Source organism: Ziziphus jujuba, chromosome 1, assembly GCF_031755915.1.
Source record: "Ziziphus jujuba cultivar Dongzao chromosome 1, ASM3175591v1".
NCBI classification, from domain to species: domain Eukaryota; kingdom Viridiplantae; phylum Streptophyta; class Magnoliopsida; order Rosales; family Rhamnaceae; genus Ziziphus; species Ziziphus jujuba.
Window position 1 is genome coordinate 39,933,658 of NC_083379.1, and position 26,576 is coordinate 39,960,233.

Here is a 26,576-nt window from a genome sequence, read left to right on the forward strand (position 1 = left end):
GCCTTTAGCTTTGGACATTTAAATGTGCAACCAAACTATTCAAGATTGGAATTTGACCTTGTACTGTACTCTGCCACAAGCCGAGCAAAGGATGATGGCTTGTTGTCGAGTAATCTTGTACGAGAATCATATTCCTCTATAAGCGCCAGAAGGAAATCATCAAGACCAATGAGAATATTGTTAAATAAATAAATAATTTGTAAACTTAACATAATTAATTATTCATTTACAATCTTTATTTATGTCATAGAACTTATTTATTTTATTATTTTATAGTAGAATCATTGGTCATACATTCTCATTTCAATTGGTCCATTGGACTGGAGGACCCATTTTCTTGATAAGCCCAATGATTTATCCATATTTTTCCTATTGCTATTATATTATTAAATTATTATTATTTTGTGTGTGTTAAAAATTAATAGGTAAGTCTGATTTGCAGAGACTATAAAAAGTTTAGGGCAAGCAAACAAACATATGCCATACGGTATTTTTAAGATTAGAATTTTTAGAGATCTGAAAGTGGTTTAAGAGTAGTATGTCCATAGGTATTACTTTACATTGTTTTCTATTTTGCAGGATTAAAGATTTAATTTATCAATGACTACATTTGGAGATTAGTAATTTATAACTTATTAAATCTATTATGTATAGTTAGATCCGTAAATTCTAACAATTGGTATTAGAGCCAGTACCCAGATCGGTGTACCAGCAAGGACGCTATATCCCAAGAAGGGTGGATTGTGAGATTCCATATCGGTTGGAAAAGAGAACGAAGCATGCCTTATAAGGGTGTTGATACCTTTTCCTTGTGACGCTTTACTGTCTCCTAGAGATGCGTAGAAAACCGTGAGGGAAAGATTTGGGCTCACCACCTTACTTTCAAAGCGGACAGTATCTTGAGTGGGCCTGAAGGCCCGAGCCAGTGGGACTGGTAGGTGAAGGGGTGGGATCCCCCCTTAAGACGTGTTTTAAAGCCGTACGGACGGGACCCAAAGTGGACAATACTGCAAGCACAATATCGCAAGCCAGTGGGCTGAGCTGTAACAATTGATATCAGAGCATGGTTAATATGCATAATAAATTTTCCTTCTGATATGTCTTCGTTGTATTTTGATTATACTCGGATTGCTACTATATGTTTTATTCGGCCATTGATCTTTGATTGTGTAAATTGATTACATAACGATTATTTTTAATTATTTTCCTCCTTATGAATCTGTGGTTCCAGAACTCAAATACGTGATTTATGTTGCTTTACATTAATTTTTCTTTTCTTTTCTTTTCTTGATTTGTATACATGTGTAAATTATAAGATTCAAGATTATGTAGTCTGTATATACATGCCCGATTGCTATTTCGAATAAAATATAATAAAAATTTGTAAATATCGGTCGTGTATTAGTTTTGCAAAATTTTGGGGAAAATTTATTTTTGGACGAATTCATGATCTGGGTTAACTTGGAAATTGTTTTTCGGTTTGAATAGAGTGAATTAGACTAATTAATTTGGTGCAAAACCTTGTAAAATTGATTATTTATGAACCTTCCATAGCCGAATGTTTTCTTGCTTGGGTGTTTGCTTTGAGTTAAATTTGAACCAAATTGATTTGTGGAAACCGTTGCCTATGGAGAGACGACCTGAACGCCACCAGTATCGTCGGAAACTGTGGTCGGAGCGGCGAGATATGGCCGGGTAAGACTTCGGGTCGAGTGACCCATTTGGACTGGAACTTGGTTGCCCATGACTCGGTTGGCTGAAGGAGACGAAAGAAACAGCATGTAGTTTTTTTAGCCTGCTGATGTCATCATGATGAATCATGGTGACGTCAGCCGCCGAAATTAAACAAAAAATATTTTTTTTTTGGGTTTATTTATTTGTTTATTTGTTTATTTCTTTATCTAGTGTTTGATATTATAAAATATATCTATATATATATATATATATATATATTATTGTTATTATTGTTATTTGTTTATTTATTCTATTCCAAATTTCTTGAACTAAATTTAAATATCTATGCATGAAAATTTGATTGTGTTAGCTTTCCCTAAAGAGGATTTATGCCTAGTTGGTATAGTAGTGTGGAATTTTAGGTACTCACCTGTCATGAGACTTATTTTTTCTACAGTATGTGTACCAATGTAATGTATGTTGGCATAGTAGATGGGATGTTTTATATTTGCCTATTTCATGAAATTGCCAATATGTTATTTTTCCCCCACTTATTAACCAGGGTTTATACGAATAACTAGGCTACCCTGTCGGTAGTTTTAATTGCTTTGTATGATGCCTAGAATGACAGTGGAAGTTGATTGAATGCCATGAGTCATAGGTTCCGAGTTACCCTGTCGATGATTCAGTTCAATGCATTTGAATGTGGTTATTTGGTTGACTATCCCTGACCCGCGAAAGGGTATCTTTAGTTCTACAAAGACCCTAGCGATATTGATTTTATGTTTTATGTTGAGGGGCTGGAAAATAGTTATTGTTTTATATATTAAATGCTTTGTTGTGTTTATTATTTTGACAGTTAGTAGCACCCCGAATGTTCTGCCTATGATTGCCATAATGAAATTGGATGAGACAAATTATCAGAAGTGGAAAAAGACTTTGGTTATGAATTTGACCTTTATGAAATTGGATTTGGCCTTGGAGATAGATCCACTAGAGATACCAAGTGCTGCATGATGATGATGGAGAATTACATGAATGAAGCTATATATGCTAGTATTCCTAAGGTTGATACTGCAAAAGAACTTCTTGAGGAGATATGAAAGAAATTTATCAAGTTTGATATGAATGAGAAGCATTATTATTTGGGCCTTTTAAATAATACAAAGTATGATGATGCTTATCAGATAGGAGAAATGAAAGAGTACTTCAATGGAAGGTGTGGCTAGTGCAATAAAGTTGGACACAAGAAGATAAAGTGTTGGAATTTAAAGGGAAAGCAAGAGAAGAAAGATAATATTTTAATGATTGAGACCAATATTATTGATGTGCCTATGAATTCTTGGTGGTTAGATATGTTGCTAATTCATTGTAGGGGATGATAAGGCAAATGGGCCAACCAATCTTGAGCAGCATGTTTATATGAGAGATAGCTCAAGAGTGAAGATGAATATCTTGGGAACAGTCAAATTGAAGCTTGGCACTAGATATGTTTTAGAATAACAAGAAGTTTCCTATGTACTCTCAATTAGGAGGAACTTATTATCTATCTCATTTTTAGATAGTCAAGGGTTTAGTTTCTTATATGGACATAACAAAGTTGAAGTGTATAAGGATGGCAATGTTGTTGGTTTGGAAACTTTATGTGGCAATTTACATAGACTTGATTTATTTAGTAATGATTTCAATTCTTCTATTAATTCTCTTGTTGCCCCTATTATTGTTTCTAAACATCCAAGAGTTAATGATATTTCCTCAATATTGTGGCATAAACGTTTGGGATATATTTCTAGGCACATGATGGAAAGGTCAGTGAAGGATGAAATACTTCTTAATCTTGATTTCTCCGATCTGTCGACTTGTATAGAATGTGTGAAAAAGAAGCTAACTTCCAAGGCTAGAAATGATAAGATAGTAAAGTGTGGAGATGTTTTGGAATTAATCTATACTAATATATGTGGACCTTTTACACTAACTGCTTTGGGTGGTTATAGGTATTTTATTACCTTTATTGATGATTTCTCTCATTATGGAAATGTTGAGCTTATCTGTGAGAAATTGGATTCTTTAGTTACTTTTAAGGAGTTTAAGGTAAAGATGGAGCTTCAAAAGAATAAGAAAATAAAAGCTGTGAGGTCTGATAGAGGTGGTGAATTTTATGGCAGATATGATGAGACTGCAGGGAACCTAGGGCGTTTTTTGCAATATATTTACGTAAGTGTGGCATTGATGCGCAATATACAATGCCTGGTACAGCTCAACAGAATGACATAGTTGAGAGGAGAAACCGCACTTGGTTGGATATGGTGCGATCTATGTTGGCAAATTCTAGTTTGCCAGATTACTTGTAGGGAGAGGCTTTTAAAGACGGCGGCTTATATTTTGAATCAAGTTCAAGTAAATCCATTCCTAAGACTTCTTTTGAGTTATGGTCAGGAAGAAAGCCTAATTTGCATCATTTTTGAGTATGGGATTGCAAAGCTGAAGTAAGGATTTATAATCCCCAAATTAAGAAGTTGGATCCTAAAAGCATAAGTGGATATTTTGTTGGCTATTATATAGGATCTAGGGGTTCAAGATTTTTTTGTCCATCTCACACCATCAGAATTGTTGAATCAGACATTGCTGTCATACATAATAAACTACATGTGACACTAATTTTTATAAAGTAGCACAGAAAAGGCAAAACAGAAAACAATTTTAAACATTTAAAACTGTCCCTTTTATTGTTATTATTATTACAAATGAGGCGTTGTTTCTACTTTATCTATAAAAACTACAACCATATCAGATAATTGATATCTATGATCACCACAGTTTAGCACAAAGATCAAAAATGAATTTTTGTAATTGCTGCAACCGATCCCTTATAAGAGTATGAATACCTTTCCCTTGTGACGAGTTACCGTCTCCTAGAAACGCATAGAAAATCGTGAGAGGAAGGTTTGGGCTCACCACCTTGCTTCCAAAGTGAACAGCATCTTGAATGGGCTTGAAGGCCGGGGCCAGTGGGATTGGCAGGTGAAGGGGTGGGACCCCTAACCCTTAAGACGCGTTTTAAACCCATACGGGGGAGGCCCAAAGCAGACAATATCGCAAGCATATGGGCTGAGCTGTTACAAATATTGCATATATAACAACTTCAAGATGGTAATTAAAGTAGAGGAGTAGAAAGGATTCATAATGTCATACCATGAATTAGCAGAAGAACCATGTCACTATCAAGAACAGAAGTTATACGATGTGCAATGGTTATAACCATACAATCAGAAAAGTGTTGACGAAGCGTTTGCTGAATTAGATTATCTATAGCTGTATCAACTGATGCTGTAGCTTCGTCGAGCACTAAAACTTTACTTTTCTTTAGTAGAAGATGTGCAATGGTTATAACCGTACAATCAGAAAAGTGTTGACGAAGCGTTTGCTGAATTAGATTATCTGTAGCTGTATCAACTAATGCTGTAGCTTCATCGAGCACTAAAACTTTACTTTTCTTTAGTAGAACACGGCCAAGACAGACCAGCTGCCTTTGTCCCATACTCCAATTCTCTCCATTCTCAGTAACTATAATATCCATGTGAATGTCAGTGATACAACTTCAGGACAAAGAAAAACAGAAAACTAGTGCAAAACTTTCACGTGCAACTTTGTATTTTGAATAATCCAAACACAAACCTGTGGAGTCAAGCTTTCCTTCCTTCTTCCGAACTTCATCTCCAAGTTGGCACTTGTCCAAGGCCTCAAACATTTTATAGAGTAGTTGTAAAGCATATGTAGAAATAGGAATATCTTCATATTATTGAAACAAAATCACCCACCTCTCATATTTGTTCATTAGTGTATTCTTCAAGTGGATCTAGGTTGCTTCTTACAGTCCCTTCAAACATGGTTGGATCCTGAGGGATGATGCTCAGCCTAGACCGCAAATCATGCAGTCCGATCAAGCTCAGCCTAGATAGCAAATCATGCAGTTTGATCAAAGTGATGTTGATGCCATCTACCACAATTTGACCACCAGCAGGTTCAACGATTCAAAAGAGTGCTTGTATGAGAGTTGATTTACCACTGCCTGTTCTTTCCACAATGCGAGTTTTCTTACCACTAGGAAAAGTGCATGTAAGACCCCACAAGACAAGCGGCATGTGTGGTGCATGTCGGACCTATGGTGCATTCATTATCATTATTTATAATCATTGCACAAAACCATACAAATGAACTACCCTCCATGATAGGCAACGATAAATTTGGTTTGAAACAAACAATCTAACAGATGAAAGTACCTGTAGATCAAGAATCTCAACTTCTCCGTGACTTGGCCAAGACTAATATGGCTGGTTTGGTTCTATTAAAAGAGAAGGCTCGCTTGGGAGGCTACTATATTGAAATATTCTTCAACCGATATAATTTTATTCTCCATATTGCAAAGATTTCAAATAACCCAAGATTGTAACATGTTTAGATTGAGTCCATATGTTACAGCCAAGCCAGCAATGCCTTTAAAAACAAAGCAGAATTTGAAAATAAATAAATAAATAAAGCAAAAATGAATGACTTGATGTCCTTTACCCTTCCTCTTAAGAAGAGAGAGGAAACAAAAGATAATAGCATATCGGAATTACTTATCTGGATCGATAGATCCTTCTGGAACAGAGATCAGGAAAACCACACAGACTGCAAATATAATAGTAGACAACATATCCAAGTGAAAGGACAACCATTGAAGTGACCTAGAACAGGAGTACACATCACTCAGTTTCATGTTTGTATCTTGAAATCTTGTGTCTTGATCAGGGCTCCATACGGTTGTGGCGCCTGAAATTGTTTCATCAAAATTTTGAATGACTGGAGCTTTGCAGACACCACATAAACAAGCTAGTTCTCGTGCTGAAGGTACGTAACGTTTCGAAAGTGTTTGTATGAGAGTTAATTTACCACTGCCTGTTCTTCCCACAATGCTAGTTTTCTTTCCACCAGGGAAAGTGCATGTAAGACCCTGCAAGACAAGTGGCATGTGTGGTGCATACCGGACCTATGGACGCATTCATTAGCATTAACCATACAACATTGAACAAAAACTTGCTGATAGACTACCCCACATACGAATCAAAATTTGTTGGGTCTGAAACAAAAAATAAATAGTTGAAAGCACCTGCAGTTCAAAAATCTCAACTTCTCCATGAAATGGCCAACAATGACCTGGCAGGTTTGATTCTATTACAAGAGGAGGCTCACACAGCAGGGTAGTGTATTGAGCTATTCTCTCAGCTGATATCCTTCTATTCTCCATATTGCAAAGATTCCTAATAACCATGGCTTGTAAGACGTTTAGATTAAGCCCATACGTTACAGCTAAACCAGCGATTCCTTTAAAAAACAGAACAGTAAATGAAATATAAAATTAAAAACTAAAAAGAATGACTCAGTATCTTTTTACCTTTCTTTTGAGAAGAGAGAGGAAACTAGAAATAACAACATATAGAAATTACTTACCAGGATCAACAAGTCCTTCTGGAATAGAGATCAAGAAAACCAAAAAGAAGGCAAATGTAATAGAAGACAACATATCCAAGCAAAAGCCCAGCCATTGCTTTGCCCCTTCAAGATGAAACTTAGGCCGCGAATACCCATCATTCAGTTTCATGATTTTATCCTGAAATCTTGATTCTTGATTAAAGCTCCGTATGGTTGTGGAGCCTGAAATTGTTTCCGCAAAATGTTGAATCATTGGAGCTTTGCAGACAACAGATAACCGAACTAGTTCTCGTGCTGAAGGTATATAATATTGCCGCATAGTTATGTTGTAAGTTTGCAAGAATCCATATCAACATTAATATGATAATATAAAATTGGTTATTTTAATATTAGGCTACATAATGCATATTCCAAATAATTATTCCTGTTTACTTTCCTAACAAATTACCAACAACGGAGGCATAAATTGTAAAAAGTTACTGTGCCATAAAAATTTTTTTACCACTAAAGAGGCTGTAGAATGTCCATGGCATAAACAGAACCATAAGATTGTTAGTGATATCGAAGTGAAATTAGATGAAATGGGGCAATATCATGTCATCAGTAACTGGCAGCAACCACAGGGATAAAAATTACAAGAACCTGCCATGAAATGTGGCACATCACCGCAATAACTCCCAGCAGCTGTATGAAACAGAAGGCAAAGGATCCGATTTGAGAAGTAATGATTAGATCTATTGCACTTTGGTCTGTAGAAGCCTCAAGAAAATAAAGCACCAATATTGAGTTGTTTCACAACATCTACCAAATCAAGCATTATGCACAAAACTCTTTTAAACATACTCTGTTAAGGATTCGTCCACTTGGAGTTGCATCAAAGAACGACATGGGAGCACGAAATAAGCATATATGCATTTTATTGAAGAGCAGATAGGATCTTCCCAGATTCAAGTGGGATCCCCAAAAGCATACAAGTAGCAAAAAGTAACCACAGATACAAAGGTGAGGGCACCCCAGAAGACAAATGTGGTAATGGCGTTGGTGTAGAGGAATTTTTTTCAACCAATCTGTCTCAACTTTCCTGAGCTCAATAATCTTAAACAAAATCTTTATCTCCCATGCTTGCAACTTGAGAATCCTCATGTTCCTGAGAATCTCCGACGTTGACTTCATCCTTCTATCTTTTGACTCCATCAGTTTGTCCTGCAACTTCTCTTGCAACTTTCCGAATGGAACATTCAACAGCGTAATTACTACTGTAGCAACAAAACCTGGAATTGCAGCAAGACCAAGATTTTTCTACAAAATCAACAACGCCAAAGTTACTTGCACAAGGACCATCCATGGATCGTGCAAGTACCAACAGAAGGTGCCAACTCTCTGAGCATCAATAGCCATAAAATTGATTATCTCTCCGCTAGTGTGCCCCTGCTTGGAGTGGCATGGCAATGTCAAACTTTTATCATAGATCATCACAACCAACACTGCCCGCATCCTTATTCCTATCAGTGACATCCTCAAGGAACATTGCCTCTTTGAAAGGCACTCCATAATCTTTGCTATGAAAAACAAAGAAACCAAGATATAGCCCCCACTTTTGAACTTTTGTTGCCCATTGAGATATTGAACAAATGTGTCAACAAGATAGGGACCAACATAAAAAGCTAGGGAATACACTAGAGTAAGAAAGGGTGTAAAAACAATCTCTTTCCAAGATGAGATTACTAATGCTTTGATCAATTTAAGTGTGGTCACTCTGTTAATTGTACCACACTCAGACATGAGCTTATTTCTAAAAGCTGGTAAAGCACCAGAAACGCTATTACCAAGGTCAAGTTGAGGAAGATCCTCAAGGTCTAATATCTTCTTATTGCCAAGGGAGATTATAGGATCAATCCATGAGAAAGTAAGAATACTGAGAATTCCAGCCTTTGAATAAGGGGTTACAGTTTCATCCGGTTTGCAGATATTGGACTCTGCATGATTACATGCACTAGCACTACCATTCAAAAGAGGTTCCTCTAGGAAGCTGTCTTCGCTTTCTTTACTCTCCAAAATCCCCACGTATACGAAAAGCAGACCCGCAACCACGGAAACAACATCAGACACGAAGGATTGAATGGGTAATGAAAAGTGTTTTCTTTGAAGAATAATGTCTATAACAAGGCAATAGCAAGAAATGGAGAAGTAGAAACCCCACCAAACTCTCAATAAATATGGGAATTTCGATTCACTGAAATTGGAAAAATGAACATGAAAGTAAACAGAAAGAGCACCCCAAGCTTTAATAGTTTTGCTTTCAGACTGATAATATGATATGCTCAATGTGTAAACTTATAAAGTGCAAAACTGCCAAAGTGAAGATTTTGAGTATATCTCTCTCTCTCTCTCTCTCTCTCTCTCTATATATATATATATATATGAGAGGCCGATTGTTGGTCAAAGAAATGCAGTCCACGAGAGAGAGAGAGAGAGAGAGAGAGAGAGAGAGAGAGAGAGAGAGAGAGAGAGAGGGAGTGAGTGTGTCAAAGGTGGGCCATCCTTGAGCATGAAACGTGGTGGGCAAGACTCAAAAGATGAAGACTGCTAGGAAGGAAAGCAGAGCATGACGAAAATGCTTGGAAAGACAGGAAAATAAAAATCTCGCTCTCTCTATATATAGTCTCTTTTTTTTTTTTCTTTTTTTTCTTTTTTTTAAATATATATACATATTGTATAACATTTTTTTTTTCTTTTTTTCTGAAACCAAAGTCATTATATTAAACATTAATAGCCCCAGTGGCAGCATCAGCAGCTAACAAATGTTGGTGAATTTTTTAATTTGGCATATTTTATCTAAGACCACTATGTTATAATAAGTTGATCATGGATGGAGTAAATAAAAAAAGACTCAGTATATATGTTAAAATTAAAGTAGACTAAGCCCTGTAATAAATAAAAGAAAAAACAAACAAAAAATTATAGTTATATGACACACAGAATAAACAATTCACTAAGTCCAAAAAGCATAAACAATAAGCAATCTAATATTAGTATATTAATTAATTGTACTGTAAATTGTAACATATACAAATTTTACTTGCCTATTAATCAATATATGCATATGTCCAAAAACAAAACACCTCTAGATTTCTCATGTAACAATTCTCACAAACCCAAATACTTTAATTGCTCAACATCTTTGGTTTGCGGCCTTTTATGCGTTTATTTATATTAATATGTTTATTTTGCCATCAATAATGGGGAATTTCAGAGGAAATCACTTGGTGATATCTTTAGAAATGCTTTGTGGAAAGTGGGTCTTATTACTTGTCACTGTAGCACAGAATTATTAGTGGATTTGATGCAATAAACAATGTTAAAGTTATATATATATATTTTTTTATGCAAATTGACTTAATTTATTGCAATGCACTAAACAACATTGCTGTCACACATCATGAGCTGCTTGGAACACTAATTTTTATAAAGTAGTACAAAAAACGCAGAAGGCACAAAAGAAAACTATTTTAGACGGTTTTTTTTTTTTTTTTTTTTCATCATCATTATTATTACGAATAAGGCGTTGTTTGTACTTAAACTATAAAAACTACAACCACATTAGACAATTAATATCTATGATCACCACAGTTTAGCACATAGATAAAAAACGATACATTTGTAATTGCAACAAGCCTTTTCGTCATTGTCAAGGAACTCATCTCTCCAGAATCCAGCTCTGGACATTTAAATGTGCAACCAAACTATTCAAGATTGGAATTTGACCTTGTACTGTACTCTGCCACAAGCTGAGCAAAGGATGATGCCTTGTTGTCTAGCAACCTTGCAGGAGAACCGTATTCCTCTATAAGCCCTGCAAGGAAATTATCAAGACCAATGAGAAAATTGCATATATATCAACTTCAAGATGGTAATTAAAGTAGAGAAGTATAAAAAGGATTCATATGGCCATACCATGACTTAGTAGAAGAACCATGTCACTGTCAAGAACAGAAGTTATACGATGTGCAATGGTTATAACCGTGCAGCTAGAAAAGTGTTGACGAAGGGTTTGCTGAATCAGATTATCTGTAGCTGTATCTACAGATGCTGTAGCTTCATCAAGCACTAAAACCTTACTTTTCTTGAGTAGCACACGGCCAAGACAGACCAGCTGCCTCTGTCCCATACTCCAATTCTCTCCATTCTCAGTGACTGTAGTATCCATGTGAACCAGTGATGAGATATCACAACAAAGAAAAACCGAAAATTCATGCACACCATTCACATGTAGATCTGTATTTCGAATAATCATGAAACAAACCTGTTGAGTCAAGCTTTCCTTCCTTCTTCCGAACCTCATCTCCAAGTTGACACTTGTCCAGGGCCTAAAACATTTTCATAGAGTAGTTATAAAGAAAATGTAGAAATGGGAAAGTTTTCTTCATATCATCGAAACAAAATTCAACCCACCGCCCATATTTGTTCATCTGTGTATTCTTCAAGCGGATCCAGGTTGCTTCTTATAGTCCCTTCAAACATGGTCGGATCCTGAGGGATAATGCTCAGCCTAGAGCGCAAATCATGCAATCCCATCAGAGATATGTTGATTCCGTCTATCATAATCTGACCAGCAGCAGGTTCAACAATTCTGAAGAGTGTTTGTATGAGAGTTGATTTACCACTGCCTGTTCTTCCCACAATGCCAGTTTTCTTTCCACCCGGAAAAGTGCATGAAAGACCTCGCAAGATAAGTGGCAGGTGGGGAGCATACCGGACCTATGAAGGCATTTGTTAGCATTAACCATACAACACAGCACAAAACCATACCAATAGACTACTCTACACATGAAGCAAAATTTGTTGTGTTTGGAAATGAAAAATCAACAGTTGAAAGTACCTGCAGATCCAGAATCTCAACTTCTCCATGAAATGGCCAAGACTGATCTGGCTGGCTTGGTTCTATTAAAAGAGGGGGCTCACTCTGCAGGCTAGCGTATTGAAGTATTCTCTCAGCTGATATCATTATATTTTCCATATAGCAAAGATTCCAAATAACCAGCGCTTGTAAGTTGTTTAGATTAAGCCCATACGTTACAGCTAAGCCCGCAATGCCTTTAAAAACAAAACAGTAAATGAAAAATAAAATAAAAAGAAAAGAAAAGACTCAGTGTTTTTTACCCTTTCTCTTCAGAAGAGAGATGAAACTAGAAATAGTAGCATATAGAAATTACTTACCTGGATCAATAGATCCTTCTGGAATAGAGATCAAGAAAACCAAAGAGAAGGCAAATGTAATCAAAGCCAACATATCCAAGCGAAAACCCAACCATTGCATTGCCCCTTGAACATAAAACTTAGTCTGCGAATATCCGTCACTCAGCTTCATGTTTGTGTCTTGAAATCTTGTTACTTGATCAAAGCTCCTTATGGTTGTGGAGCCTGAAATTGTTTCAGCAAAATGTTGAATTCCTGGTGCTTTGGAGACACCACGTAACCGAGCTAGTTCTCGTGCTGAAGGTATGTAATATTGCTGCTGCATAGTTTATATGATATCAATTGTAAGTTTTCAAGAACCCACATCAAAATTTATACTACAATACGAAACTGGTTTATTTAACGTTAGGCTAGACGATGCATATTCCAAACAATTATTCCTGCTTACTTTCCTGACAATTACCAACAACCAAGGCATAAATTGCAAATATTTACTGTGCCATAAACATTTTTCTTTACCCATGGCGTAAACAGAACCATAAGATTATTAGTAATATTGAAGCAACATAAGATGAAATGGGGCAATATCATTTCTTCAGTACATACTTAAGCATCAAATAAAATAGAGCAATACCTCATACCAAATGCTGATAGCAACCACAGGGATAAAAATTACAAAAACCTGCCATGCAACGTGGCACATCACTGCAATAACTCCCAGGAGCTGTATAAAACAGAAGGCAAAGGATCCCATTCTAGAAGTAATGTTTAGATCTACTACACTTTGGTCTGTAGAAGCCTGCAAGAAAATAAAGCAACAATGTTTGTGTTGTTTCACAACATCTGCCAAATCTAGCATTGCACACAAAACTCTTTTAAACTTACTCTGTTTAGGATTCGTCCACTTGGAGTTGCATCAAAGAACGACATGGGAGCACGAAATAAGCAAATGTGCATTTTATTGAAGAGCAGAGTGGCTGTCTTATAAGAAGTTGTTGCAAGAAGTGAAGCTCTTACAAGAACACAAAATGAACTTGCAATGGCCAAAGCCACATAGACAAACAAAAGTGTACTGCCTCCAACAGCTGCTTTTGTATCCTTTGAAACAGGAGTTGCCCAAGCCATCCAATAATTGCTTCCTATTTGAAGGATCTCAAACAAAATCTGAGCCAGTAATATAAAAGGAACAAATACGCCTCCATATGCTGTTGTGATATATTTCCAGTAGACTGATATCCCGACTCTACCTTTCTCTCTCTCTTCTTCTTGAACAAGCTGCCCTTTCGGCCCAACAGTATCAGTTTTACCCTTCTGCATATTTTCCTCTTCATTCTCCACAACTTCATCTTTACTAGCCAAACTTTCATCCTCAGATATACTAATGCTTTCAACTGTCAGCGCTCTTACATTATTGATTGTAGACAGGGCTTTCTTATACGCACCCACAAGTTCCTTAAATTCAGTTCCAGAATTAAGAATGTCATCGTACTTTCCTGCTTGGGTAATCCTTCCATCCTTCATGACCTAATAATAAGGATTGAATTGAAGTTGAAATACACAAAGGAAGAAAGATCCAGCTTATATAATAAACCAACAATTTAAAACCATTTTCATTGCTTTACCAATATAAGATGGGCAAAAGGCAAGAACTCCACTTGGTGAGTAACATAAAACACGGTTTTTGAACTCAAAAGACCAAGCAAGCATTCCTGTCAGACAAGTATGAGGAACACGTATAATTAGAACAATGCTCATTTGTTTTGAGTATTAATAAGCATGTAAAAAATAATAGAATGATATGAAAGTGTGCACCTCAAACACCACTTTTAGTACATTCAAACGCATATATTTGTATGTTCAACTAAAAAAATATGCATTTAAATTAGAAACAATTCCAAGGTTGATGATGTAGCATTTCACAATGAATATGAACTACCTTGAAAAGGTGGGATCCAGTATGAGTATCCACTGCACTAAATGGATCATCAAACAGATAGATATCAGCATCATGATACAAGGCACGTGCAATTTGTATCCTTTGCTTTTGCCCCCCACTTAAATTGATTCCTCTCTCCCCTATTACTGTCTGATCACCAAATGAGAGAATTTCCAGGTCCTTCTTCAAGGAACATGCTTCTAGAACCCTCTCATACCTATCTCTGTCCATCTCCTTCCCAAATAGAATGTTCTCTTCTATTTTGCCACTCTGTATCCATGGTGATTGAGCGACATAGGCTTTTGTCCCACATAGTATAATGGTACCAGATATCTTTGGAATTTCTCCAAGGATACAGGAAAGCAAGCTTGACTTTCCTGATCCAACACTGCCACAAATAGCAACCCTCATACCGTGAGATACCTGAATGTTTATATCTCTCAATGTTGGAGTTGGAGAAGATATATCCCAAGAGAAAGCCCCATCTACTATCTTAATTGCTGTATCAGAACTCCCTTTTGGCAATTTCTCTATACAATCAGATTGCAAGTCATCCAGACAAAGAAATGATGCAATTCTATCCAGGGATACCTTAGTTTGTGCTATCATGGATATCACGTCTGGAAGATTATAGATGGGTTCTTGAAGAATCTTGAATGTTGCAAGCGCAGATAAGATCTTCCCAGATTCAAGTGGGATCCCCAGAAGCATACAAGTAGCAAAAGTGACCACAGAGACAAAGGTAGGGGCACCCCAAAAGACAAATGTGGTAATGGCTTTTGTGTAGAGGAATTTTTTCAACCAACCTGTTTCAACTTTCCGGAGCTCAATAATTTTAGATAAAAACTTCATCTCCCATGCTTGCAGCTTGAGGATCCTCATGTTCCTCAGAATTTCAGACGTCGACTTCATCCTTCTATCTTTTGACTCCATCAGTTTTCCCTGCAACTTCTCTTGCAAGTTTCCCAAAGGGAAATTCAACAGCATAATTACTACTGTTGCAATAAAACCTGCAATTGCAGCAAGACCAAGATTTCTATACAAAATCATCAATGCCAATGCTACTTGCACAAGGACCATCCATGGATCGTGCAAATACCGACTAAAGTTACCAACCCTCTCAGCATCAATAGCCATAAAATTGATAATCTGTCCACTGCTTTGCCCATGCTTCAACTGGCATGACAATGTCAATCCTTTATTATAGATCATTGCAACCAGCACAGCCCGCATCCTTAGTCCTATCAGTGGCATCCTCAGGTACCATTGCCTCTTCGAAAGGCACTCCACAAGCTTTGCAATGAAAAACAAAGAAACCAAAATATAGCCCTCATTTTGGAACTCTCGTCGCCCATTGAGATATTGAACAAAAGTGTCAATAAGATAGGGACCAACATAAGAAGCCAACGAGTACACTAGTGTAAGAAAGGCTGTAAAAAGAATCTCCTTCCATGACGAGAATAGCAATGCTTTTGCCAACTTAATTGTGGTGACTCTGTTCATTGTACCACATTCCGACTCAAGCTTATTTCTAAAAGTTGGTAGAGCAGCAGGTACGCTATCAGCAGGATCAAGTTGAGGAAGATCCTCAAAGTCCAAAATCTTCTTATTGCCAAGGGAGATTAGAGGACCAATCCATGAAAAAGTAAGAATACTGAGAGTTCCAGCATTTGAATAAGGGGTTACAGTTTCATCCCCTTTGCAGACATTGGACGTTGCATTGTTACATACACTAGCACTACCATTCAAAAGGGGCTCCTCCAGCGAGCTATCTTCACCTTCTTTATTCCCAAAAATCCCCACGTATATAAAAAACAAACTCGTAACAACAGACACGCCATCAGACACCAAGGAATGAATGGGTAATGAAAAGTGTTTCTTTTGAAGAATAATGTCTATAACAAGGCAGCAGCAAGAAATGGAGAAGTAGAAACCCCACCAAACTCTCAATAAATATGGAAATTCCGATTCACTGAAATTGGAGAATAAGTAAACAGAAAGGGCAATCCAAGCTAATGTTTTAAGTGCTAAATCCAAAAGGTTCACTAGTCTTTCTTCAGACCAACCATTTCTATACCAATTAAAGTAGTACAATGAACACAAAGCAAGATTAAACGCCAAAACACCCAAACTACAAATAAAAGTTTGTTTAGAGAACAAAAATTTGGTGCTTTTGGTTCTATGTTTTGTACTCTGTCCACCACCCACCCTAAATTTTTTGCACACCCACAAGATAAGAAGGAGAAACAACAAAACCAGGTGTAAGGAACCAGAAAACCCGCGTAAGAAAACTGGTTTAAGTGGGAAATCAGTTCCTGAACTCACTACCATTGAGTAGTAGGATGATAAAGTTTTAATACCATGTTTGGATGAAGCAAGATGCTCCATTGATTCTGAGCTTTAATGGGCTGCTTTCAGAGTGGTAAAAATGGGTGCTAGAATATGTATGCTGATCAAGTGAGTATATAAATATATATATATATATATATATATGGGAGAGAGTATGTTGGTTAGAGAAGTGTAGTCCACGAGAGAGAGAGAGTGTGTCAAAGGTGGGCTATCCTTGGGCGTCGGATAACGTGGTGAGCAAGACTCAAAAGATGGAGACCGCTAGGAAGGAGCAGAGAAAGACAAAAATGGTTTGCTGGTCATTTTCCAGGAAAGGCTGGAAAACTGTTTCTCTTTTTTTTTTTTTTTTTTTTTTTGGGGGAACCAAAGTCGTTATATTAAATATTAATAACAGGCCCTATGGCAGCATCAAGAGCTAACAAATGTTAATAAAAAATTTAATTTGGCATATTTTATCTGAGACCAATATGTTATAATAAGTTCACGATGGATGGAATAAATATAAAAAAAGACTTGGTACGTACGCCAACAAAATTTAACTATAACAAACCCTGTAATAAATAAAAGAAAAGGAAAACTTATTACGGTTATATGACACATATGGCAGAATAAACAATAAACTGAAGTCCAAAAAGAATAAAAGAATAAATAATTTACTATTAGAATAATAATACATTATACTGTAAATTGTAACATATACAAAATTTACTTAATTATTCACCAACATATACGAAACACCTCCAGCTTTCTTGTATAACGATACTCGCAAACCCAAATACGTTAATTGCACAACATCATTGTTTATGCTGCCTTTATGCGTTTATTATTATTGTTATTATTCTTTTGCCATCAATAATAGGGGATTTTCAGAGGATGTCACTTGGGGATTTCTTTAGAAATGCTTTGTGGAATGTGGGTCTTATCTACTTGACACTTACAGCATAGAATTTTTAGTGGATTTGACGCAATAAACAATGTTAAAGTTATCTTTTTTATGCAAATTAACTTAATTTATTGCAACGCAGTAAACAACATTGCTGTCATACACAATAAACTACTCGTAACACTAATTTTTATGAAGTAGCACAGAAACAGCGGAAGGCAAAACAGAAAACAATTTTAAACATTTAAAACTGTCCTTTTTATTATTATTATTATTATTATTACTACTACAAATAAGGCGTTGTTTCTACTTTAAAAACTACAACCGTATTAGACAATCAATATCTATGATCACCACGGTTTAGCACAAAGACCAAAACGATACTTTTGTAATTGCTGCAACCAGTCGATTTTCGTCGTTGTCAAGGAACTCATATCTCCAGAATCTAGCTTTGGACACTTAAACGTGCAACCAAACTATTCAAGATTGGAATTTGACCTTGTACTGTACTCTGCCACTAGCTGAGCAAAGGATGATGCCTTATTCTCGAGCAACCTTGCAGGAGAATCGTATTCTTCTATAAGCCCTGGAAGGAAATCATCAAGACCAATGAGAAAATTGCATATAAAACAACTTCGAGATGGTAATTATAGTAGAGAAGTAGAAAGGATTCATCCGGTCATACCATGACTTAGCAGAAGAACCATGTCACTATCAAGAACAGAAGTTATACGATGTGCAATGGTTATAACCGTACAATCAGAAAAGTGTTGACGAAGCGTTTGCTGAATTAGATTATCTGTAGCTGTATCAACTGATGCTGTAGCTTCATCGAGCACTAAAACTTTACTTTTCTTTAGTAGAACACGGCCAAGACAGACCAGCTGCCTCTGTCCCATACTCCAATTCTCTCCATTCTCAGTGACTGTAATATCCATGTGAATATCAGTGATACAACTTCAGGACAAAACAGAAAACTAGTGCAAAAATTTCACATGCAACGCTGTAGTTTGAATAATCCAGACACAAACCTGTGGAGTCAAGCTTTCCTTCCTTCTTCCGAACTTCATCTCCAAGTTGGCACTTGTCCAAGGCCTAAAACATTTTATAGAGTAGTTATAAAGCATATGTAGAAATAGGAATATCTTCATATTATTGAAACAAGACCACCCACCTCCCATATTTGTTCATCAGTGTATTCTTCAAGTGGATCCAGGTTGCTTCTTACAGTCCCTTCAAACATGGTTGGATCCTGAGGGATGATGCTCAGCCTAGACCGCAAATCATGCAGTCCGATCAAAGTGATGTTGATGCCATCTACTACAATTTGACCAGCGGCAGGTTCAACGATTCGAAAGAGTGCTTGTATGAGAGTTGATTTACCACTGCCTGTTCTTCCCACAATGCCAGTTTTCTTACCACCAGGAAAAGTGCATGTAAGACCCCGCAGGACAAGCGGCATGTGTGGTGCATACCGGACCTATAGTGCATTCATTATCATTATTTACCATTGCACAAAACCCTACAAATGAACTACCCGGCATAAAAGGCAACAATAAATTTGGTTTGAAACAAACAATCAACAGATGAAAGTACCTGTAGATCATGAATCTCAACTTCTCCATGACTTGGCCAAGACTGATCTGGCTGGTTTGATTCTATTACAAGAGAAGGCTCACTCGGGAGGCTAGTATATTGAAATATTCTTTCAACTGATATAATTTTATTCTCCATATTGCAAAGATTCCAAATAACCCAAGATTGTAACATGTTTAGATTGAGTCCGTATGTTACAGCCAAGCCAGCAATGCCTTTAAAAACAAATTAGAAATTGAAAAAAATAAAATAAATAAAACGGAAACAAATGATCTGGTGTCCTTCACCCTTCCTCTAAAGAAGAGAGAGGAAACAAAAGATAATAGCATATAGGAATTACTTACCTGGATCGATAGATCCTTGTGGGATAGAGATCAGGAAAACCAAACAGACTACAAATGTAATAGAAGACAACATATCCAAGCGAAAGGACAACCATTGCAGTGACCCTACAAAATGGAACCTAGGACGGGAATAACCATCACTCAGTTTCATATTTGCATCTTGAAATCTTGTGTCTTGATCAAAGCTCCGTATGGTTGTGGCACCTGAAATTGTTTCAGCAAAATTTTGAATCACTGGAGCTTTGCAGACACCACATAACCGAGATAGTTCTCGTGCTGAAGACATGTAATATTGCTGCACAGTTTATATGATATTAATTGTGAGTTTGTGAGAATCCATATCAAAATTAATATGATAATACATTGTTGGTTATCTTAATGTTAGGCGAGATGATGCATATTGGAAATGGTTATTCCTATTTACTTTCGTCATAAATTCCCAACAACTAAGGCGAAAATTGCAAAAGATACGGTGCTATTAAGACAGCAAAGATATGTTAACCAGATTTAATCATTGATCTAAGATGGTGTAAAATGTCCATGGCATAAATAGTGGAATAAGCAATGTTAGATGTCATGAGGCAATATCATTTCATCAATATGTACTTGAGCATTAATAAAAAAGATAGTGTTATACCTCATACCAAAGGCAGGCTGCAACCACAGGGACAAAAATTACAAAAACCTGCCATGCAACCTGGGACATTACAGCAATAATTCCCAATAGCTGTATGAAAGAAAAGGCAAAGTTCCCAATTTGACTTGAAATGCTCAGATCCACTGCACTTTGGTCGGTAGAAGCCTGAAAAAATTTCAAAGCCTCAATAATATTTTATAACATCAGACCAAATCGAGCATTATGCATAACATCTTCTAAAAACTTACTCTGTTAAGGATTCGTCCACTTGGAGTTGCATCAAAGAATGACATTGGAGCACGAAATAAGCACATATGCATTTTGTTGAAGAGTAGAGTGGCTGTCTTATAACTAGCTGTTGCAAGTAGTGAAGATCTAACAAGGACACAAAATGAACTTCCAATGGACAAAGCAACATAGACAATCAACAGCGTACTGCCTCTGACAGCAGGTTTTGTATCCTCTGAAACAGGAGTTGCCCAAGCCATCCAATAATTGCTTCCAATTTGAAGAATCTCAAACAAACTCTGTGCCAGCAATATAAAAGGAACAAGTGCACCTCCATATGCTGTTGTGATATATTTCCAGTAGACTGATAACCCGACTCTTCCTTTCTCTCTTTCTTCTTCTTGAACAAGCTGCCCTTTTGGCCCAGCAACATCAGTTTTACCATTTTGAGCATTTTTGTCTTCTTTCTCCACAACTTCATCTGTACAAGCCAAATTTTCATCTTCCTCAGAAACACTAACATTTTCAACTGTCTGCACTTCTACATTGTTGATTGTCAACAAGGCTTCTTTATGCGCATCCACAAGTTCCATAAAATCAGTTCCTGAATTAAGAATTTCATCGTACTTTCCAGATTGGGTAATCCTTCCATCTTTCATGACCTAATAATAAGGATTAAGCTTAGGCTTGCATACATTGAAAAAAAAAAAAAAAAAAAAAAAGAATGTCCCATTTTATACATTAAAATAATAAAATAAAACCTTAGCAATTGCTTACCAATATAAGATCCGCAGCAGGTAAGAACTCCACCTGATGAGTAACATAAATCACAGTTTTTGAACTCAAAAGGCCAAGCAAGCATTCCTGTTAGACAAGTATCAAGAAGACATAAATTTGGTAAAATGTTCATTTGTTTTTAGTATTGACCACTGATAACAAGTAAAAGACAATACAATGATATTCAACTGTGTGCTTAAAGCCCCACTTTTAATGACGTCAAATACATATATGAGTAGAATTTTTTTTTTTTTTGTTAATATAAATTACAAACAATTCCCAGTCTGATGAAGTGCATACCTTGAAAAGGTGGGATCCAGTATGAGCATCCACAGCACTAAATGGATCATCAAACAGATAGATATCAGCATCCTGGTATAAGGCACGTGCAATTTGTATTCTTTGCTTTTGCCCTCCACTCAAATTGATTCCTCTCTCCCCTATTATTGTCTGATCACCAAATGAGAGAATTTCCAGGTCCTTCTTCAAGGAACATGCTTCTAGAACCCTCTCATACATTTCTCTGTCCATCTCCTTGCCAAATAAAATGTTCTCTTCTATTTTGCCACTCTGTATCCATGGTGATTGAGCAACATAGGCCTTCGTCCCACACAATTTTACAGTTCCAGATATCTTTGAAATTTCTCCTAGGATGCAGGAAAGCAAGCTTGACTTTCCTGATCCAACACTGCCACAAATAGCAACCCTCATACCATGAGATACCTGAATATTAATATCTCTCAATGTTGGAGTTGGAGAAGATATATCCCAAGAGAAAGCCCCATCAACTATCTCAATTGCTGTATCAGAACTCCCTTTTGGTAATTTCTCTATAGCATCAGATTGCAATTCATCGAGACAAAGAAATGATGCAATTCTATCTAGGGATACCTTAGTTTGTGCTATCATGGAGACAACATCTGGAAGATTATAGATGGGTTCTTGTAGGATCCTGAATGTTGCAAGAGCAGATAAGACCTTCCCCGATTCAAGTGGGATCCCCAAAAGCATACAAGTAACAAAAGTGACCACAGATACGAAGGTGGGAGCACCCCAGAAGACAAATGCGGTTATGGCATTAGTGTAGAGGAATTTTTTCAACCAATCTGTCTCAACATTCCTGAGATCAATAATCTTTGACAGAAACTTCATCTCCCATGCTTGCAACTTGAGAATCCTCATGTTCCTCAAAATCTCAGACGTTGACTTCATCCTTCTATCTTTTGACTCCATCAATTTGTCCTGAAACTTCTCTTGCAACTTTCCTAAAGGGACATTCAATAGCATAACTACTACAGTTGCAACAAAAGCTGCAATTGCAGCAATACCAAGATTTTTATATAAAATAAACAATGCCAAAGAAACTTGCACAAGGACCATCCATGGATCGTGCAAGTACCAGCAGAAGGTACCAACTCTCTCAGCATCAATTGCCATAAAATTGATAATCTCTCCACTGGTATGCCTTTGCTTGGACTGGCATGACAAGGTCAGACCTTTATTATAAATCATCGCAACCAGCACTGCCCGCATCCTTATCCCTATCAGCTGCACCCAAAAGAACCACTGCCTCTGCGAAAAGCACTCGAACATCTTTGCAATGAAAAATACAGAAACCAAAGTGTAGCCCTCATTTTTGAACTCTCGTTGCCCATTGAGATATTGAACAAAAGTGTCAATAAGATAGGGACCAACATAAGAAGCCAACGAGTACACTAGTGTGAGAAAGGCTGTAAAAAGAATCTCCTTCCATGAGGAGAATAGCAATGCTTTGGCCAACTTAAGTGTGGTCACTCTGTTAATTGTACCACACTCGGACTCAAGCTTATTTTTAAAAGTTGGGAAAGCACCAGCTACGCTATCAGCAGGATCAAGTTGAGGAATATCCTCAAGGTCCAATGTCTTCTTATAGCCAAGGGAGATTAGAGGACCAAGCCAAAAGAAAGTAAGAATACTGAGAATTCCAGCATTTGAATAAGGGGTTACAGTTTCATCCCCTTTGCTGATTTTGGACTCTGCAGTATTACATACGCTAGCACTACCATTCAAAAGAGGTTCCTCCAGTAAGGCCTCTCCACTTTTTTTGTTCCCAAAAATCCCCACGTATACCAAAAACAAACCCACAACAACAGAAACAGCATCAGACACTAAGGATTGAGTGGGTAAAGAGACGTGTTTTCTTTCTAGAATAATGTCTATGACAAGGCAATAACAAGAAATGGAGAAGTAGAAACCCCACCAAATTCTCAATAAATATGGAAACTTTGATTCGCCGGAATCAGAGAATTGGGTATGCAAGTAAACAGAAAGGGTTCCCCAAGCTAGTGTCCTAAGGGCTAAATCCAAAAGGGTCACTAGCTGTTCTTCAGACCAACCATTTCTATACCAATAAAAATAGTACAATAAACACAATGCAAGATTAAACGCCGAAATACCCAAACAACAAATGAAAGTCTGTTTGTAGAACAGAACTTTGGTGCTCTTAATCCTCTGTTTCGTACCCTCCCCATTACCCACCCGAAATTTGCTGCAGACCGACAAGATGGACAGGACAAATAACAAAACCAGGTGCAAAGAACCAGAAAACCCACGAAGGAAAACAGGTTGAAACAGGAAATCGGTACCTGAAATTTTCATTACTAACGAGTAGTAATACGTGAAGGTTTTCATATCAATGTTCTGATGAAGCAAGATTATTTATCGATTTCTGAGCTTTAATGGGGTGCTTGCTTTCCAAGAGATAATATTGAGTGTCTGAATATAGTCTGCTAAATTTGTTTTATTGATCAAATGAAGATTTTTGTGCATATATGCAAATTATATGTATGGAAGAGAGTTTAACTTTCCACAAAGAGTGTGCGAGACAGAGAGAGAGAGTCAAAGGTGGGCTATGATAACCTTGGTTCGTAGGATAACGTGGTGAGCAAGACTCAGACGACGGAGATTGCTAGGAAGGAGGAGGAGCAAAAGAGAGCGAAGACGAAAGTGGTCCGATGATTTTCGAGGAAAGGCGGGAAGTAACAGTAACAGCGACAGGGACAGAGAGAAAAAGCGACCCAGCACAAGTGAGGATTTTTGGCTTCTCTGCTTGGAGTCAACAACACGTTTTAATAAGAATGCGATTTGTATGTACTTGGGCCCTTCAGACTTCCCATTTTTTTTTTTTTCCATCTTTTGGATAATTAAGATTTTTACGAGTGTTTCGTCATCATAACAGAGTGTTCACCTTGCTATAAAGACATTGCAAGTGGCTAAAAAACTATTAAAAAGCCGATGTGAAACTTGGATTTTTTAAATTTGGGAGAATCTAGATGAACGAACACCGGATATGGACTCGAAAAGGTTGAAATAGGTGAGATAGGGTGGTCAATGGACTTAGGTTGGCTGGTCAATTCGTGTGAAGTCGTGGTGATGGGTGGTGGTCGAAGGTGGTTTCCAGCGGTCTAAGGTTTTTACATGGGTTTAGAGTTTTTTGATAATTTTAATCTTTAAGGGAGTTTCCATACATGCGAAATTGTAGACATCGATTTCTAGACCTTAGATCCACTAAAGAGCAAAATGCACAAATTTAAACACTGTAAAAGTTATACCGCATGTGAAACTTTGTATAATGTAATTTTTAATTTTTAATTCAGAATCAAAAATATCAGATGAATTCTATATAATGGTACAAGAATGAAAGTTAATTCTTTTCTTTAATGAAAAATCAAATTTAATTTCATTTATAAATCAAATATGAGAGGTTTCTTAAGTGGATACATCACTCCCATGTTAAGTTAATGAGTATTTTCCATCATGATTACACTGCTTTAAGAACTTTTTAACGGATGTGTATGGTCAGCAAAAATTGAAAATTATAAGGAATTTTCCCATAATATTTTTTCAATTCATTTATTAAAAATAATGATAACAAAAGAAGTTAAACGTCATAAGTGCAACTGGAGGAAATAGGTCCGATTAATCAAACATATAGTTTGAAATAGATCTATTAAACTTTTAGATCCCCCCACAAGCAATACTGACTTTTGCATGACAATGTAAGAAAGAAACTAGTTAAAAAACATGCGTTAGAATAATAATAGTAATAATAATAACAATTGGGGTCATAATTTTCAGGCCACGTAAAATTTCGATACTTTTTCTTGTTAAAGTACAAATAAAACAAGACAACTTTAGTACATTTTGTTTGATATTTTTCTTCAGAAATAATAATATAAGGAAATTAAGCTATACTATTCATAAAGAGCCCACCTTCAAATTGATTTGATTGTCTATGGTGCATAACTTTCCAAAAAAACGTGCTTGACTATATAAGATTCCTTTTTTCTTTTCCTTCACATATGCTAGTCTCAAGATTCGATGACAGTGGGAGACAAAAGGACCCCAAAACATGAGTTCAAAGACCTGGAATATATAGCATCTGGCTTAACTAATATCCTGCAGACTATATTTTTGGTTGTGGCTGCAATTTATTTGACTTTTCCTTTCAGCTAAAGACAAAATTCAATTATTACTATCAAAATTGATACATCTCCCCTACTTGTCTTTCAAGTCACTAATTGGGAAGGCGACATATATTGCCCATTTTTTTGCTAATATAATGTTAATTCAAAAAAATAAAAAAATAAAAAATAAAAAATAAAAGGGATAAGAAAGTTTTTTTTAGTGCACATGGGTCAACCTTTGAAATGATGGTCCTAAGTATCTTTCGTCATTTGAGTGGATTTTTGATGTTGAAAATGCCGTCAAGGTTGTAAAATGTCAATTAAATTTATTATTCTTTGCCTTGCTTTGACAGAAAGATAAACGTTTGTCAAAATGGGGCTCATTTCCCTAAACAGTTTGAAATCTTTATATGCTTATTTATTTATTTTCTAATCTGGTAGCGTGCTTTTTAAGTTTGTAGTGGTAAGAAATCAAATTATCATTTAAAGCATATAAGCCAATTTTATACACAATTAAAATAAAAACTTCAAAAATTAAAATTAAAATAAAAAATAAAAACATTGAAAACCTAAGGCATAAACAATACCAAATCAGCACTTTAAATAATCTTATAACATTTCTAACAATCAAATCTCAAGAGGAACGTACCCAATTGGTTGTCATGATGTGGGAAAAGATTCCAGTGTAGTAATGAGCTTGACAATATACGGAACAACTTTATTATAAAGATTATTCAACGGAGCTTCATATAATTAAAGATTTGCAATTTGAATTGGTCAGAATAACATCTATATTTACAACAATCAATTTCTTGTGTATAGTAAATGTTGGGGAGAGATTCCAAGGATGATTGGAAAGCTCAAATCACTCAAATGACTCAACTTCTGTCTCTTTCTCTGATCTACATCATCCTTGGGCAACTCAACAAATTTTGAAACTGGGATAATGTGGATTTCCAATCTCCAAAAACTGTGGCAAGGATGAGGAACAGTCTTCGTCGGGGCTGTGAGAGAGGTCTCAACTTTGGAACAGTCGGAC

General features: G+C 36.5%; 2 protein-coding genes and 1 pseudogene across 4 annotated transcripts; all 3 read right to left on the reverse strand.

Moving 5' to 3' along the window:
• Window positions 1-35: 35 nt before the first annotated feature.
• On the reverse strand, window positions 36-10,832 carry LOC107433471 (ABC transporter C family member 3-like; annotated as a pseudogene).
• Window positions 10,589-16,868, reverse strand: LOC107433544 (ABC transporter C family member 3-like). Of its 2 annotated transcripts, none has more exons than XM_016044844.4 (10): window positions 14,279-16,868; window positions 13,965-14,051; window positions 13,228-13,866; window positions 12,977-13,141; window positions 12,364-12,658; window positions 12,026-12,240; window positions 11,599-11,904; window positions 11,450-11,513; window positions 11,101-11,340; window positions 10,589-10,999 (listed from the first exon to the last, which is right to left on the reverse strand). In XM_016044844.4, the coding sequence occupies exons 1-10, from the start codon at window positions 16,664-16,666 to the stop codon at window positions 10,890-10,892; spliced, it is 4,509 nt and encodes a 1,502-aa protein (XP_015900330.3). In that variant the 5' UTR covers window positions 16,667-16,868; the 3' UTR covers window positions 10,589-10,889. The 2 variants fall into 2 exon arrangements, with proteins under 2 accessions (XP_015900330.3, XP_024923139.3); XM_025067371.3 differs by having other exon boundaries at window positions 12,364-12,661; window positions 14,279-16,867.
• An 876-nt stretch (window positions 16,869-17,744) lies between these two features.
• Window positions 17,745-24,182, reverse strand: LOC107433527 (ABC transporter C family member 3-like). Of its 2 annotated transcripts, XM_016044816.4 has the most exons (10): window positions 21,393-24,173; window positions 21,093-21,179; window positions 20,336-20,977; window positions 20,088-20,252; window positions 19,451-19,745; window positions 19,107-19,321; window positions 18,685-18,990; window positions 18,542-18,605; window positions 18,196-18,435; window positions 17,745-18,096 (listed from the first exon to the last, which is right to left on the reverse strand). In XM_016044816.4, the coding sequence occupies exons 1-10, from the start codon at window positions 23,760-23,762 to the stop codon at window positions 17,987-17,989; spliced, it is 4,494 nt and encodes a 1,497-aa protein (XP_015900302.3). In that variant the 5' UTR covers window positions 23,763-24,173; the 3' UTR covers window positions 17,745-17,986. The 2 variants fall into 2 exon arrangements, with proteins under 2 accessions (XP_015900302.3, XP_048325927.2); XM_048469970.2 differs by lacking the exons at window positions 17,745-18,096; window positions 18,196-18,435; window positions 18,542-18,605; window positions 18,685-18,990; window positions 19,107-19,321 and having other exon boundaries at window positions 19,457-19,654; window positions 21,393-24,182.
• Window positions 24,183-26,576: the final 2,394 nt, after the last annotated feature.